General features: G+C 41.8%; 1 protein-coding gene across 3 annotated transcripts in view; it reads right to left on the reverse strand.

Annotated features, from left to right (window-relative positions):
- Positions 1-17750, reverse strand: part of DGKI (diacylglycerol kinase iota) — a 305312-nt gene that overhangs the window by 150060 nt on the left and 137502 nt on the right. For 2 of the 3 annotated variants that reach the window (XM_030543871.1, XM_030543862.1), the window contains 3 exons: positions 15095-15160; positions 9097-9168; positions 8338-8454 (listed from right to left, as the gene is read on the reverse strand). In XM_030543871.1, the coding sequence (XP_030399731.1) occupies positions 8338-8454; positions 9097-9168; positions 15095-15160 (255 nt within the window). Of the gene's footprint in view, positions 1-185; positions 282-8337; positions 8455-9096; positions 9169-15094; positions 15161-17750 lie in introns of all 3 variants that reach the window. The other variant, XM_030543854.1, reaches the window with a different exon arrangement.

Here is a 17750-nt window from a genome sequence, read left to right on the forward strand (position 1 = left end):
AGTGTCTGGCACATGCTTGAAGTTTAGATCACATGCGTCTCATGCTTTACACTTCCACATCACCATTGATGGAGAAAGCCACATACGGAGACCAGACTGGTGCTTTGGAACTGGAAGCTTTCCCACGCCATGGGGAGAAAAAAATCAGATACTCCCAAAGACTCACATAACACCACATGTTGTACCTGCCAACCCTCCCAAAAGGGGTAGGAGACGCCCGTTTTCCCTCCGGGGCTCCAGTCTCCTTCCCAATCAGGCTCGTCTCCTGGTATGGAGACCACCTGCACAAAAATGTAATAAAACATGATAAAATGAGCTATTTTTTCATGTTTAAAAACCAAAACAAAAGCAAAACAAAACCAAACCCCAGTTTTAGCTGTGGTGACCACCATGACTCAACATAATGCATACCACCACTGCATATGATGCTGGCAGACAAAGTCAAACCTGACCTGCCATGAAACTAGTGTAATAATCTGATAAAAAACCTTTGAATTCTTAATATTTAAGGGTTTCATTTTTCTAAAACAAAAACAAACAAAAACCTCTGCCACTCTATTGCAGAAAAATTGGTTAAAACAAATAGATGCTTTGTAGGACCTACCAAAAAACTGCAGTTAACTAAAAATACTTGTCCTGCCATGAGTGCAGGGGGCAGGACTAGATGACCTCTGAGGTCTCTTCCAGTCCTATGATTCCATGAAAAAAAACCTATTCTCCAGAATAGCGCAAACTTCATTGATGATGGACTGCTGAAGTGGTCAGGGTCAGCCAAATTGAGGCTTTTCTTTTTTAATTACTGCAGTTGTTGAATTAAAATAGCCATATCCCTATAAATTTTCTCCCTATTCCCACAGTGCTGAGTTTCCGCTGAGTTGGAAACATTGAGAAAATGGACTTTCCCCACAGTATTTCAGCTTAGTCTATTCAAAACTAGGAAGTACAGTGGGGCAGAAAATTAAAAGAAAATTTGCAGAACTTCTAACCTCAAGAAGTGAACAAGTTCCATTCCATTTTTTCCCAAAAAAAGTTCAAGTCACTCTTATTTTATCCAAATTCATCTAGACATTCCTACTGAGAAAAGTTTCACTGGCCCAGAGAACTGTGAGTGGACACAGCAAAGCTATTCATCTTCAGCCAACAGTCCCGTTGCAATAAATAGTCTATTTACTGGATTCACTGCTTGATTCTCCAGTGACCAGCTCTGGAATTTCAAACCAGCCAATTTTCCTGTTGCTTTTCACCATACATAAAGGGATCAGCATTCACGTCACACTCCTCATCAATACCTGGCCCAACCAGGGAAGCTAATAATCCAACCAGTGGACCAAATTTTGTTATGAATCCTGGTTACATGCCACCTGAGGCATGTTGCACCTATGCTAAGAAGCAGGAGACTGGCTCTAAACTTCCCCTGCTTCGGTGCATATGAAAGTGCACTAGAAAGCATCATTTGTTATAAGGCTGCACTGACAGGGGTAGGTGGATGGTGTGATGTTGCAGTTTATATGACTTTATGAAAATATGCTAATGTCACTGGAATATGCTTCATGCAAAAGGTCTCTTGTAAGGTATCATTACAAAGCTTATAATCTACCGAGTGTGATCATTCTATTTGTATAAATGTACCACTCTTGTATCTGAACCTAGAAATATGAAATATAACTCTGAGAGCCTATTGTAATTATGCAAAGTGTGGGCCATTAATGGTGGTTTCGAATCTTGATAACTGCCATTAACCAGGACAACTGACTGCAGATGGCTCTGTTTCACCTGTAAGTCTCCATGTATATGTGTGTGCTGGCAAGTGGGTAATGAAGTCTTACAGTGACATGTGATCATGTCACCTGAACTGGAATCCATCTTTAACCTGGTGCTTTTCCATTGAGAGGGGGGTGGGGGTAACCCAGAGGGACAAAGGATTCCCCCCTTATGCAAAAAATAAATAAATGGGTGGAACAGAACAAAGTGGAGCAGCCATCATGAGGAATCCCTTAGCTACCACCTGAGATGGAACAAGGGCTGTACCAGGGGAAAGAATTGTGCCCAGACTGGGAAGTCATCCAGTCTGTGAAAGAAACGTATTGAAACATCTCTTAGGGTGAGGACTTATCTGTATTCAGTTTCTTACTATATTAGACATAGACTTGCATGTTTTATTTTATTTTGCTTGGTAATTCACTTTGTTCTGTCTGTTCCTACTTGAAATCTTAAATCTTGCTTTCTGTATTTAATAAAATCACTTTTTACTTATTGATTAACCCAGAGTATGTATTAATACTGGGGGGGGGGCAAACAGCTGTGCATCTCTCTCTATCAGTGTTATAGAGAGCAAACAATTTATGAGTTTACCCTGCATAAGCGTTATACAGGGTAAAATGGATTTATCTGGGTTTAGACTCCATTGGGAGTTGGGCATCTGAGTGTTAAAGATAAGAACACTTCTGTAAGCTGCTTTCAGTCAAGCCTACAGCTGTTAGGAGACATGATTCAGACCTGGGTCTGGGTTTGCAGCAGGTTAGCAAGTCTAGCTCAAACCAGGCAGGCCACTGAAGTCTTAAGCTGACAGGGCAGGAAAGCAGGGGCAGAAGTAGTCTTGGCACATCAGTTGGCAGCTCCCAAGGGGGTTTCTGTGATCCAACCTGTCACAGATGGATCATATATATCCTACTAGTTTTTTCATTCTCAAACAGTGCAATCAGACAGGAGGATATGAAGTTTAAAATCAGTGTAATGAAGCAAAAAACATTGCTTCATTTGTAGTAATCACTGTAGAGATTCTTAGATTCATTCTTCAGATCTTATTCCTGGAAGGATTTTTTCTTGAAACCTTGTCACAGAGCAAGAAACAGTGTGGCCTACTGGATAGAGCACTGGACTGGGATTCAGGAGATCTGGCCTATATTCCCAGCACTGCCACTGGCCTGCTTGGTGGCCTTGGGAAAATCAGCGTTTCCTCATCTGTAAATTGGGATAATGTTATTTATCGCCTTAGTAAAGGGCTTTGAGTTCTACTGATGAAAAGCACTATATATAAAGAGCTAGCACTATATTAGAGGTATTGATTATACTTAATTATTTTACTGGAAGAAGCTGACAATCAATTATTTAGTGGAAGGAACTAAACCTAGTATAGTTCTTCTGGATAAAGCCAGGACAATTAGGTAAAGTAGCATTATCCTCATTAAAAAATAACCACGTGTAAATATATTTGTTGCCAAATCATGTTGTAACATAGCTGCTTTTTTGCCATTGTGGACACAAAAAAAACCATACTATAACTTTGATAGAAGAACATGCCTTGGTCTCTGTATCTACCAGGATTAAAATATAATAGTGTTTTGTATCTGCATACACTGGCAAGAAAAGACATAATGTGGTTTTGACAAAACTATATTACGCCACAGTGTTTAAGTATGCCTATTTTTGTGATGTTTAGAGAGCCTGAACGTTTGCTACAACTTAGCAACAGTAGCTATACAACAGTTAAGAGGCAGGGGCATTGGTTATACATATGCAAGGTTTCAATTCAAACTGGTAAAAGAATAGCATCCCTGGGAAACCACTGGGGTATACATGGTGAGCTGAAGAAGTTGTTGAATGTTCCATCTTGTCCATATTGAAGTCTTCCTTCTCCACAGGAAGAGTATGGCCATTTTGACAAAAACTAAATGCTATTCAGTGACATTCTATCTACAGTAAACAATACCTGTAAGTAAATCCTGGATTGTCTCTAAAAGAGGAAAAATCTCCTTGGTGACAATCAGGGCCAGCTTTAGGAAGTGTGGGGCCCAATTCAAACATTTTCGGCAGGGCCCTGGCAGGGATGACTTAAAAAAAAAAGTCTTTCTTTCATGTATTATTTACTTTCCATAACTATATAAATAATAATTATAAATTATGTACATTGCATCATATATGCTGTTGATTGGTTATTAATGACTGCTGTTTCACATGTGTGGGTCCCAGCTGCTTTCTGCCCCCTCATTGAAGCAGGTGTGCAGGGTTACTGCCCTGGAACTGCAGGGCAGCAGTGGACATGGGGCTGGCTGGAGGCAGGGCAAGGGGTGTGGGACTGGTTGGAGATAGGGGTGTATGTGGGGCGGGCTGGCTTCAGGCAGGGCTGCAGGGGGATGCAGCAGGGGTTGGCATGGCTGGAGACAGAGGCAGAGACTGGCTGGCTTCAGGCAGGAGGGTGCAGCAGGGGTTGGCTGGAGACAGGGCAGGGTGTGCAGGGCTGGTGCGGACAACAGTGTGTGGGGGGCTGGCTGGCTTTGGGCAGGGCCACGGGTGTGTGGCAGGGGTTGACTGGAGACACAGCAGGGGGTTTGACAGGGACTGGCTGTGGGCATGGGGTGCAGAGCTGGCTGCAGGAAGGGGGAGCGGGGCTGGTGTGAGCAAGGCAGAGGGTGCAGCAAAGGCAGCTGGAGCCCCAGCCCTTTAAATATCCCCCAAGCTCTCTGCTATCCCAGGGCTTTGGGAGCTATTTAAAGGGCCCGGGGCTCCCCAGGTTCTACCCTGCCCTGGACCTTTTAAATAGCCGCAGGAGCCCTGGGGAATGCATGGGGGTGGCGGGGCTCTGGCGGCTATTTAAAGGGCCGGGGTGGCAGAGGCAGGCAGCCAGAGCCCTGACCCTTTAAATAGCCCCCGGAGCCCCTCACTACCCCAGGGCTCTGGAGGCTATTTAAAGGCCCGGACCTCCAGCCGGGAGAGCAGGGCCTCGGGGCTTGCCGCGCTCCGGCCGGAGCTCCAGCCGGGACAGCGGGGCCTCGGGGCTTGCCGTGCTCCGGCCGGAGCTCCAGCTGGGACAGCGGGGCCTCGGGGCTTGCTGCGCTCCGGCCGGGGCTCCAGCCGGGAGAGCGGGGCTTGCCGCGCTCCCGCCTGCGCTTCACTGAAGGGAGTGGGACCACAGAAGACCCCTGAGCAGATCGCAGCCCGGGGTAAGTTTAAAAAAAATGTCTAAGGCGCGGGGCCCTCTTAGGCACGGGGCCCGATTCCTGGGAATCAGGCAAATCGGCCTAAAGCCGGCCCTGGTGACAATAATTTTGTCCTTCTTCAAAAATAAGAAGCACAGATCATATTACATCATGGCCACTGGAAGTGTTCCAAGCCCAGTTAGACAGATGTATGGAAGGAGTAGGACAGGGCCCTCCTTGAGTAATGTCAGGTGGTGAGCTGATAGTCTTAGGTAGATCCTTTCATCTAGAATGCTACAGATTTAATTTTCAGAGATTCTGAGTCTCAGTAGCTCCAAATTACTTGAATGGGAGCAGCAGGTGCACAGCACTGATAAAAGTCTGACCCTATGATCTTCAGGCAGTTCACAAACTGAAATGAGGCACAGATAATAGTCTCACATCACTGGCTTCAGCCAGCAATAAAGTAAGAGAGAGTAGCCCAGTAGTAGACAGCTTTTGCAAGCTCCTTTTGATGGTTCCAAAGAGAAAGGAAAGAAGCAGATTCACTCACCTTGATCATAAACCCTTTCTTAGCATTGGGACCCAGTTACAATTACTGCCTCTGCTTTGTATCCAGAACCTCAGAAGGAGGGCTGGCTCTGTAACTTCATCACCCAGATCCTTCTCATCAACTGCTCCTCTCTCCAACATGCACGCGCACGCGCACACACACACACACACTCCAAGTCTGTTTAACAACATTCAGGCTGCCAAATATCAAATATTAAAAAAGGACACTAGCCACTGTAGATACCTGCAGTTGCTAACCGGAACATGTAATTTATCTGAACTCCAGTAAACCAGATCCAGAAGCACTGAAAATCGTTAGAGAGGCTACAGAAGAGACTCAGACAATGAACATCATGAAGGAGGTATTGAGAATTTGCCATCTATATAAATGGGTCATTACATACAGGGATACCACCTGTTCCAAAATTATCCAATTTGTTCTGAATTTCCTTCATCCTGCAAACAGAAGCTTGCAAGAAGCAAAAACTCCCCATTTTAGTACAGGAAGCAGGTCACCTAGGCAAATTGACCTTATGCAACTACATCAGGATGTTGCATCACCAAGACACTGCCGGGAGTGAGATAGGGGCCTGTTCTTTATTCAAATAGAGTATTAGAAAGGTGGTAACCCATGGTTGATATAATGATAATGGAAAAACAATAAAAACAGAAAGCAAAATTAGGTGAAGAGTCTCTTCATGAAGCTTTCTTGTTTGCTCAGAAACAACCACCAAAAGGAAGTAAGGGACATTACTAGAATCTATTTTAAAATTAGCAGAAAATCCAGTCCAGGACTTACGTGTGACCAGTCTGAGTTGTTAATAAGTGGAGCTGAGCAAATAATTGTAGAAAAAATGTTACTAGACATATTTATTTCAGGTCATGGAGCATCTACAAACAGACTTCTCTTTCCACGTATTTATTCATTCATTAAATTTCCTCTAATTTATTTATGAGTTTTTATTTATTTTCTCCATGGATTGATTGCTGTGAACGTCTGATACTATCAGAACTCCAGACTGTGTAGATGAGTTAGAAATGGTCAAGTCATTCACAAGATAGAGCTGGTCAGAAACTAGTGGTGGAGGCAGTTTCAGTGAAAAATTTTGACTTTTCACTGAAAAACTGAAAATTAAAAACTTTGTTCTAATATCCACAATTCAAAAAGGACATTGATAAATTTGAGAAGGTTCAGAGCAGAGGCATGAGAATGATTAAAGGACTGAAATATATGTCTTATAACTGAAGCTAGAGAAATTCAAACTGGAAATAAGGCATAAACAGTTAACAATGAGTATAATTAACCATGGAATAATTTACCAAGGGTTGTGGTGATTCTCTATCACTGCCCATTTTAAAATCAAGATTCGATGATTTTCTAAAAGATATGCTCTAGTTCAAACAGTAGTTATTTCAGAGAAGTTCTCCAGTCTGTATTATACAGGAGATCAGGCTAGATGATACCAGTGGTCCCTTCTGGCCTTGGAATCTATGAATCTATAAATTCTTACTAGGGTTGGCTTTTCTCACCCTGATTTCGGTTTCCTTGGTGGGTTTAGGGTTTTTTTTAACATTCCAGGGGGCTCCTGATCACACTCTGCCATTAGCATTCAGCCTTTTGAGAGGTTTCCACCACAAGAGAGCATTTATTCTGATGGTTCTTCCTTCAAGCAGCCTGTCAGAGGTCTCTAGATCACTTGATTAAGATAGGATTCAGTAATGTGAGGACTGGTGGCTTGGCATTTTTGTCACAGCAAATTTTGTGACATTAGTCATGGGGCTACGGAGAAGCAACACAGGAATCAAAACTGCACACCGCCCCTGCGGGGAGCCTGGATAGTTGGCGATCCCATGCACGAGTTGCATGCCATGTAGCACAGAATCAAGTTTCACTTATTGTGGAAAGGGGACATCTTAATTAGGATACCTGGTAGGTTCTGGGGAACAAAACCCATGGGGCTGCCAAGAGAACTAACTCTCCCATCAGTTATTTCTCATGTCCCTTTTCTGGTCTATCCCGATAATTTAAGTTAAACTGGGTATTATCAATAAAAATGGCTGTGTCCTTTACATCATAGACCAGTGATGTGCATTCACTCTGAATAGGAGTCCAGGGATAAATTACACCAAGTACATTGCATTTACTGTTCTGAATTATTAACCATTCCCCCACCCACTCACCATCCACTTGCAAAGTAGCTCCATTTGCTCGGGTGACCCTATTTGTGAAGAATGCATTCAGCACCTTCTCTGGAAAGGGGCTCTGGAAACCCTTTTTCCCCTGCTGTGTTGAGCAATGTCTTATCCCATCTAAGATATACCAAATCTGGTGCAAACGCTGACAAGCTGAAAACTCATTATCTGCAAGCACTTGAGCATGTAAGCTTAATGTTCAGCAAGCATCCATGTGAGTAAAATATGATGGTCCAAACATCCATGGAAAGGGAATGCAAAAGACAAGTGAACACAGCCACGGCCAATTCATGTTTCAATTCAACCGAATATTTGTGGAAAGCTTTTTTTCCTGTGTTTGCCCAGCTCTACTTAGTGAAACATGCTTGAGTACCTAAAACATAGAGGATTCTTGCAGTCCGTTAGATGAGATCGCAATAAGAAGAATGAACTGGATTGCTTAGTGCCAAAATCAGGTTGATCATTTATTGCCCCAAACCAGACAATGAAAGAATCCTTCTGGAGGGGTATATGAAAGAGTGAGATAGAGGTTCATAATCATCATGGGTATAGCTGGGTGTGAGGGGCATGGACAGGTCAAACAAACATGCTTTTGTGGAGGAGTAACCAGGAGCAGAAGCCAGGCTCGCCCTGAGCTGCCAAACAGCATCAGAAACAGATATCAGCATGCAGTTACCTGAGCTTTCTTCACCTTAATGATCCAGGTGGGAGGCACAATGACAGCAGCATGAGCCCCCAGGGAACACGGCTCCTCAATGTGATGTAACATGAAGCAGGTGACTTTGTTGTGAAACTAGTGAAGGGAGAGCAGAGCATCAGTGAGGGGGACAGAGTGCAAGAAAAGGAGAAAGAAGGAGAGAGAAAGGCATGGTGGGGACAGAAGAAACTGGGAGATGTGTGAAGCCCTGAAGAATATACCCAGCTTAACTTCTTTTCCCAGTCCTCTAGACCAAGAGAGTCTTAAGAACATTAACAAAAAATCCTCACCTCTCCATTTTCTCATCCTTTGTCAAATGTGTCCCCTACCCTCAAAAGACACTCCTGCTTACATACACATAACGGTAGTAAGACCAAATTCTAAACAGGCAATATTATACAAAATGGGAATCCCTTATTCTCTGAACCAGTAAGAACAATGGAGTGCTTGAGAGCTAACCCTCTTGTTACCCCAGGAGTGGTCTTGTTATACTCCAAAAGGAAGGAGCTACATTCAGCTCTCCTCCACCAGAAGAACAGACTACCCACGTGTAGCATCCTTGGGGAGAAGAAACAGAAAGGGTACAAATAAGGGAGATTCTAGGGGGCTCTTTTCCCTAATAAATGAGCACATAAAATGACCAGGATAAATGAAGTCAAACATGATGATCCTGTGTGGGTAAAACTACCCCCAGCATTTACACAGCCCCAGCTCCCAACCTCAGTTCTAGCCACTTACCGCCTGCTTGCACCAGGAACAACTGATGGCCACAATCTCTTTACTGTGGAAGGAGAATTTTTGCTGAAATCCCTGGGACGGCAGGAAGAGATAGGAGAGGAAGGGTTAAGCTGCTTTCCATCACATCCACATACTTCTCATCATATGAGAAAGTTTAGCACCTTTAATTTTTGTCACATGACTGAGCTAGATCAGTTCAGGGAAGTCATATACAGTGTTTCACATCTCCTGGATGTCCTATGAATGGACTAAGGTCTCTGGGGGCTCTGAACTGTTGCACATTACTGTAATGAACAGAATATCATGACATACACAGTTCATAAACACCCAACAGGTTAAATCCACCATTATTATTTAGATCCCCTACTATTATGGAGTGCCATAGTTAAGGTTGTTACTTACTTTCCATTATATAAACAATTTTGGACTCCACGATAAAATCTATAACAAACATCTTATCAACCTCAAAGTTAGAAGATTCTACCTGGAGACAAGATAGCATTTTATCAAAAATTTGAAGTGACTCCTATCATTTAATATATGTAATACTGAATTATAATACCCTAAACACAGAGGTGTTGGACACACTTCCCAAATTTGTCTTCTTCCCCCAATCCCCCACAACTTTGTAGCAAAGAAAAAGAAGAATCAGTAAAGAGAGAAAAACTATTTTCATAGATTTGAATAGAACTGTGTGAAATTTAGAATTTCCATCCTGCAAGAAATACCAACATTTCAACATTTGTATTGTCTCATATCTGGATGTAAAGTTACAATTTCAATTTTTTTTACAGAACGTAAAATTCAAAATCTTTAAATTTAGATATTTTCGAGCAAAGCATTTCAACATTCCCAAAATCAAAATGTTTCATTTTAGTTTGTTGAAATGACCCAAAACACTTTGCTTTGAGTCATTTCAACTTTATATTGAATTTTTCAGTTGTGGCACATTTTCTTGTGGGAGTTGCAGTTCATGAGACTGATGCCCCCACTCGTCCATACAGGCCAAGCTCCCTGGCCAGACTACCATCTCCCTTGATGCACCCAGAATCATGTGACTCCCATGATGTACCACACAGAGCCTGGGAAGAGGAAAATCCACATGGAGTATGGGAAATGTAGTCCTCCAATACTATGGGAACGAGGGCCTCAACTATGACTACCACCAGCAATGTGCTGATAGGGAAATGCAGTTTAATGTTTATAGGGTGACCAGATGTCCTGATTTTATAGGGACAGTCCTGATATTTGGGGCTTTGTCTTATATAGCTGTCTTTTACCCCCAACCCCCTGTCCCGATTTTTCACACTTGATGTCTGGTCACCCTATATTGAACTGATTCAAAAAATGTTTCAGATCATCTCAACAAAACACAATAGTCCAATTTGAGTCAAATCAAGTCAAAATAAAATAATTTGTTCAAATTTTTCCATCAGGAAATCAATTTTTTTTCACAAAATTGAGATTTTGCCATGGAAAATTTCAATTGAGCAGAAACTGCATTTTTTTATCTGAAAATCATTTCAATAGAAAATTCCCAACCAGCTCTATGCTTTGAGGCCAGAAAGGACCATTACATCATCAAGTATGATAGCATGTATAATATAAGCTGTGAAACTTCACCCAGCTACACTGGTATTGAGCCCCATAACTTGTGATTGACTAAAGTATATATTTTCCAGAAAGGCATCAAGTCTCAATTTGAAGACATCAAGAGATGGAGAATCCATCACTTCCCTTGGTCATTTGTTCCAATAGTTAACCACATTCATTGTTAAAAAAAAATGTGTTTTATTGCTAATTTGAATTTGTCTGACTTTAACTTCTTGCCTCCCTTGGCTCTTGTTATGCCTTTCTTTGCTAGGTTAAAGAGCCTTTTACTATCTGGTATCTTCTCCCCATGCGGGTCAATGACTTATCGACCATAATCATGTCACCTCTCAATCTTCTTTTTGATAAACTAAGCAGATAACCTAAACTTTACTTGAATCCCCTAGCTGACATCCAGTGTCCAGGTCCAAAATGGAGTTGTTTGAAGAGCTATTAAAATTTGATTTAGTAACAGTGCCAGGGAACATCTACTCCACTGCTTCAGTAATCAGCATGCCTCTTATCGTAGCTTCTGTGGGAGGGAGGAGGGCAGGCAGGTGCAGAGAAGCAGACAGATATTATTGGTCAGTGCCATGAAGAAAGAGAATTTAAACAATAAACAAAAATAATCTAACTGGATTATCCAAATTTGGGCCCTTCATGTATCCAAGCAAAGGGCCCAAATTTATCTATTTTGTCCCTGTAAGATGTGGTTTAGGAGACCACAATCAGCACTCAGAAGAATGGAATTGTCTCTCTGCCTGGCCAATGTGAGAAGGTGCATGTTGCAGTTGTCTGTCCAATACTTAGCCTAAACTGTACGATATGTCCCATACCAGAGCCTATGGATCAAATTCAGTCTCCTGAGGCATCACACCTTGGGACCTCCACACCTATACCTGTTTTTTTCCCTTCATTTTTAGTTCCTTACAATCTGTTGATTTTGGGGCTCAGTGGCCCTTCTCTCACCTGAGAGGGCAGGCTTTTCACTGTGCTGGTGGGCTTTACCCACCAATCCTGTCTATGAAATAGGCCCATTGACTTCACAAGCACAAACAGCTGGACTGCCTCCTGATTGGGCAAACCTAGTACATCATTTTATGTGGGCCCAAAAATCCAGTCTCATATCTATAGTATGTATGGCAGGAGTGTTAGAGACTGAGGACTGACACTGGGCAGATTGATTGCTAACTAAGGGCTTGTCTACACTTAAAACTCTACAGTGGTACAGTTACAGCATTGCAGCTGTGCCACTGTAGCACTTCAGTATAGATGCTGGGGTTCTGACATTGGCATATGTAATCCACCTCCCTGAGAGGCAGTAACTAGGTGGACAGGAGAATTCTTCCACTGACATAGCACTGTCTACATTGGGGGTTAGGTTGGCTTAACTACGTCACTCAGGGATGTGGATTTTTCACACTCCAGAATGATGTAATTAAGCTGATTTAATTTTCTAGTGTACACAAGGCCTGAGTTTCTTCATTCACTAAGATCAGAGTTTCTTAATGTTTCTCATAAATTTAATTCCTCCTTCCTTTGAAAAAAGTATTTTGGCCCCTGGTGGATAGAAACATTTTTTTCCAAGTGGGTGGAAATACTTGTCTCCCAAAGCTGCAACTAAGAAAAAACAAAATATGGTGCATTTGTTCCAAGGGCCATAAGTGGTATTTTTTTAAACTGAGCAGCTTGCTTTGTTTCTGGGTGAATCATTTTTTTCATTTATTCTGCAGACTGTTTGATTTCTTACAGAGTTAATAGTGAAAATGATCCAGCGATAAAAATATAATAATGATTACTTAGAAGTAAAATAGCACTATTCTTCCTCAAATTGCTTTACAAATATAAGTTAATCTCTTCTACTGTCAGGTAAATTAGTAAAGATTAAGAACCTGAATTTAGATATAGGGAAACTGATGCAGTAAAGTGATTTATCCAAGGCCACAGTGGGAGTTGGTGAAAACAGTGGGATTAAAATATTGGAGTTTCCCACTCAAGTTCCTCTGATCAGCCTGCTGGTCATTGCCCCAGGCTTCCTCCTATCTCCCCTCTGAGTAACATAGAAAACTAGAGTTCACTTTTTCTTTGCTGCTCTTGGGTTGGTTTGCCTCCACTCGCTCCTGAAAGAGGTAGAATTATCCCTCAAGAGATACACTGCATAGTTTGAGAAACACTGGGATGGAGCACTAACTCCGTATTTGAGATGGAGTTGTTCCATTAATGCCTGATTCACCCCTTTCAGGTGTAGCATGTAAAACTACATGTTGTGAGTTCTTCTTGTGAAAATAAATCACATCGGTGCAGCTGGAGGAAATATATTTGGAGGAAGAGAGCTCCTGGATCCCCAGATTGCATTGGGATCACAACCTGTCCAAATAATTGGAGTCAATGTCATATTAGCAGCTTCCCCCATACAGTATAAAGGAGCTACAGACCATCAGTTAATCACCTCCGATTTCTGTTCTCCAGTTGATTTATAGAGTGCAGAGCTTGCACTTGACATAAGCAGACGAAGCAATTACTTCAGGCCCCAAGCAATTGAAGGGAGTCCGCTATTAATTCTTAGTATGTGTTGCGGGGGGTGAGGTATTCCTGCTTAGGGCTCCCAGTGGGCCAGCACCAGCACTGATAGGGTGGAAGCTTTCATAAGAAACCTCAGGAAAAATCTCATGATACACTATCCTGTTTCAGACCATCAGTCGATATAATCCAGTAACCTATCCCCCCCACCCCCACCCTACCTCCCAGCAGTGGCCAATGATGCTTTCAGAAAGAAGTAAGGCAAAAAAATAAACTAACACACTAAGCAAATGATGCATGGGGAAATTCATTCCTGACCACAGGCTTATGACAAGAAGTATGAGATGTATTTGGCCCATAATCTTTAATATTTTAACTATCTAATTCCAGCATGGGATTTGACTGATGACCTCCTACAATAATGAGATCCACAGAATGATTAAGCACTTCATGAAAATTACATTCTTTTACTGCTCTAAATTTACTTCCATTTCATTTCAATGACTGACTCCTTTATCTTGCATGACAGGGGAAGTTAAAGGATAGTTTTAAAGATAGAAGCACAAAAAGCAGGAGAGCACGAGATAAGCAAATATTTGGTTATAGAGGAGGTCACTTTGCCAGTAAAATACAATGGCATTTTTCTTGCTCGTGTTTTCTTTTATCTTTCCTGGTTTCTGGACAGAGAGCTCTACCAGAACACTTGCATGCAAACTTTAACTCTGTGTGTATCAAGGTGCTATTCTCTTTGCACTTCTACTGACCTCAACCTCAGGGGAGCCATGTCTTTTGTCAATTCCAGTCTGGACTGGTCATGTAGATACCATGAATATATCAAGTGCTGGTTCTGGTACACTGACTGTTCTACAAGCATAATGAATCCCTTTGACACCAGCACTGGAGAGACAAAGCAACTCCCAGAATGGCAGAAACATGGCTCCAATGTCATCATGTGTTATGTCAGCATAAGAATGCTGCATGTAGGCCTCTCACTGCTGGTGCTCACATGCCATCTGCCATGAAGAGGGTACTGCATTTTACTGCAGCTAGTACCTTAGCTCAGTATCCAGGGCCAGTTTGTTACATCTGAGTTTCTTGTTCTGGCTAAAAAATACATACCAAGGGGAACCTGACAAGACATGGGCACTGCCCTTTGTCCACACAATAATTAACTGCTGAACCTGAGAAAAGAGAAATTTTTATCTCATAGAACTGGAAGTGACCAAAGGTCATTGAGTCCAGCCCCCTGCCTTCACTAGCAGGACCAAGTACTGATTTTGCCCCAGATCCTTAAGTGGCCCCCTCAAGGATTGAACTCACAACCTTGGGTTCAGCAGGCCAATTCACAAACCACTGAGCTAACCCTCTTCAGGAAGAGAAGAGAGACAGTACCATAACCTAGTTCTGGAGAAAGGAAGTTATGATTGTGTGTAAATTAATTTCAGCACCTCTTAGATGCTTGGAGGACTGAAAGATATGGGAGAAAAGGTCCTATAGGGAGACAACTTCTCTGTAATCTTTTCTATGGCCTTTGGAAATGGGTATTCAGAGTCTATACAGCAGAGGATTCATTGACAAATTCAGTCTCACACTGAGAACAATTACATACCAGGGATGAAGGAATGGTGCTGGACTATAGTGCCCTGAGCATTTCACTTCTGGAGATCTGGGATCAGGTCACAAATAAAATGAACTTCCTGTAACCATTTTGGTCCCCATTTGTGCACATCAAAAAATCATCATCCCATTTGGCATGACCACCATCCCCTGCTCAAGAGAGGGCTGGAATAGAATATTTAAGTGGTTGGGAAGAGCCACCTGCTGAATTGAATCTATCAGTGTTTAGAGAATCCTGGCGTAATCATTATGATGTACGTACACCACCTACCTTTCCACACTGCTTACACTTCCCTTCTTGCCTCCGCCTATGCACCCAGTGATGTCGGACAAAGTTCTGCATGAAAGGGACAAAATGAAAACATTAATAAATGATAACATCTTACCTTTACAGAGCACCTTTCATTCCTGATCACTTTCCAGCCATATATATATACACAAGAATCACTTCAGCCATGACTGAACTGCAGTCACTTTTGGAGCAAAATGTGGCAGCCATTAAGCAGCAGTACTACCCAACAGTTTATATTGGAAAATGAAAACACCATACACAACTGAAAGTGCAGGAGGAATCTAGGTAGACAGCTTTCATTACCCAAATTGGAATCTGGACAGAACAAAACCCCTGCTACTCTCACACGAAAAGAATAGAGTACAGGCCAGCAAAGACAATTACAATATCAGCCAAGGGAGAAGAAGTATCCTTAAAACATCATGTTTACCTATGGCATAGGGCCCACTTCTACTCCCCATTTAAGTCAATGGGAGAAGTTCATCAATGAGTTCAGTGGGAGCTGGGTTTGGTCTTATAAGGCAAGACCATGGGCTGTCCTACAGGTCCACACAGGGGAACAAGGGAGTGTCAGACGTTCCTTTATTCCCCAACATGGGCTACCCACACCATGGATCATAGCATGGAGGGATGGAGAGCAGCATCTGCAGGGCTTTCCATGCATGGTGCCTTGACTTTTTTCCCCTCAATACACCAGCCAGCAGAGCTGAGCTGAGCTAATGTGGAAGGGGATATAATCTGCATCTGGTACAAACTAGTAGCAGATTTCTTCCCCTTGGAGAAAGAGAAGAGCCAAAGACATGCTTGTAACTCTAAGGGTATATCTACACAGCAAGTGAAGGGATGACTTTAACCTGAGTAGGCATACCCATGCTAGCTCTAATGTAGTTAACAGGGGTAACAATAGTGGTGTAGATGGGCTAGCAACCACTGTATGTACCCATGCTCCCCAGCAGCCCTGCACTTGGCTACATCTACACCTGGAAGGGTGTGACTCCCAGCTAGCAGAGACATATTTATGCTAGCTCTCCCCAAGTTAACATGTTAAAAATTGTAGTGTAGCCACAGTAGCATAGGCAGCAGCAAGTGGCAGCACAGTAACCATCTTGAGTGTGTACCCATGGGGTCCGGGAGGGTTTGTACTCAGGGCAGCTAGTAATACACTAGTTTTAGCATACTAGCTCAGTAAGAGCTGGCGTACATCTGTGTAAGCTATGGATCACACCCCTAGCACCAAGTGTAGATGTAGCCTCATAGCAGCCTTGGAAGGTTTCAATTTTTATTGGTCAGTGTTGATAAACATCAATTTAACTGTACACACACAAACCGACGAAAAATATTTCCATCAATAGTAATCGACATAGGCAAAGAAATATGGTGCTTGAGATCTTACTGCAGTTTGATTTAAAGCTGTTCATCTTGCACATTTTGATACCTGATGTTGACAATTTGTGCTTTAACAGTTATAAAGCTTTAACTTTTTGAGTCTCAACATTTATTGTTATTAAATATTATTGTCTGACACCCCCATAATTTCCCCAACTATGAAAATTTAAATGGATAAAAATGAAAAATGCTGAAATCCATGATTTTGTGCAACTGTGAACATTTAAGTAGATAAAAATGAAAAGACATTTAAAATAAACATCAATATTAAAGGTCAAAATAATTTAAAAAATAAAAATAAAATCCTGCCAACCCTTCCTAAGATTACCAGGTCTGCTCCTGGGACAGCATAACTATGCACTGTCCCCTGCTAGGGTTAAGAGTAAACTCTCAGTCTAGCCCATAGTATATACTGTACCCTCTACCCTACACTTTAAAATCTTTTCCTGAACTCTCAGACTTCCTTTTAACAACTAACACTATCTGTTTTATCAATGATGCTGGGTTATTACACAAGCAAAACAGCTCAACTTATTTCCTTCCTTTCCTTTATTTAAAAAAAGAAAAATCTAAACATCTGGGAAATAAAATGGGAAAGCCCAACATGAAGACAGGAAATAACTTTCAACAACTATATTGACTCTACTTTGTTGCACATGTGCTTTTTCTGTGCCTGTTTATTCTTCTTAAATATGTTACTTAGGGTTTATGTCATTAAATACATGCATAAATACTGTAAAATATACAACATCTGTAATGTGGCCAAATTCAGACTGCAGTTGGAATTAACTTTTGCATTTCTTGAGGTGTTGTAATTTTTAATTCTGTAAGTTAACGAGAGACTAGAAACACTGAAAATACTATTGGCAAAGTGAGGGGAAAGAGGGTAAAAGAAAGGAACGAAATAATAGAGAGTTGCAGAGATAGTAAAATCAGAAAGACTGGTTGAAAGACAAGAAATAAGAAAGGAAGAATATGAAATTTAAGTAAGAGAATATGAAAAAAGAATGATCAGGGAGGAAAAAAAAGAGAATGGATGAGGGAATAAGTAAATAAAATAAACTGATGTTGTTGATGTAACTAATGTGGCTATTTGTCTAAAATGCCTTTTATATACATTGTGAAGAAGAGAATGTGTCCCAAAGGGGGATAGTTCTCTTTCTAAGGCTCCAGTGAGTCTGAAAGCACTGTTCCTATTCCAGGAACAGGTAGACAAATCACAGAGGGGAGCAACAGTTAGTCATAAATT

The sequence above is a fragment of the Gopherus evgoodei genome, chromosome 1 (genome assembly GCF_007399415.2).
Source record: "Gopherus evgoodei ecotype Sinaloan lineage chromosome 1, rGopEvg1_v1.p, whole genome shotgun sequence".
Taxonomy (NCBI): domain Eukaryota; kingdom Metazoa; phylum Chordata; order Testudines; family Testudinidae; genus Gopherus; species Gopherus evgoodei.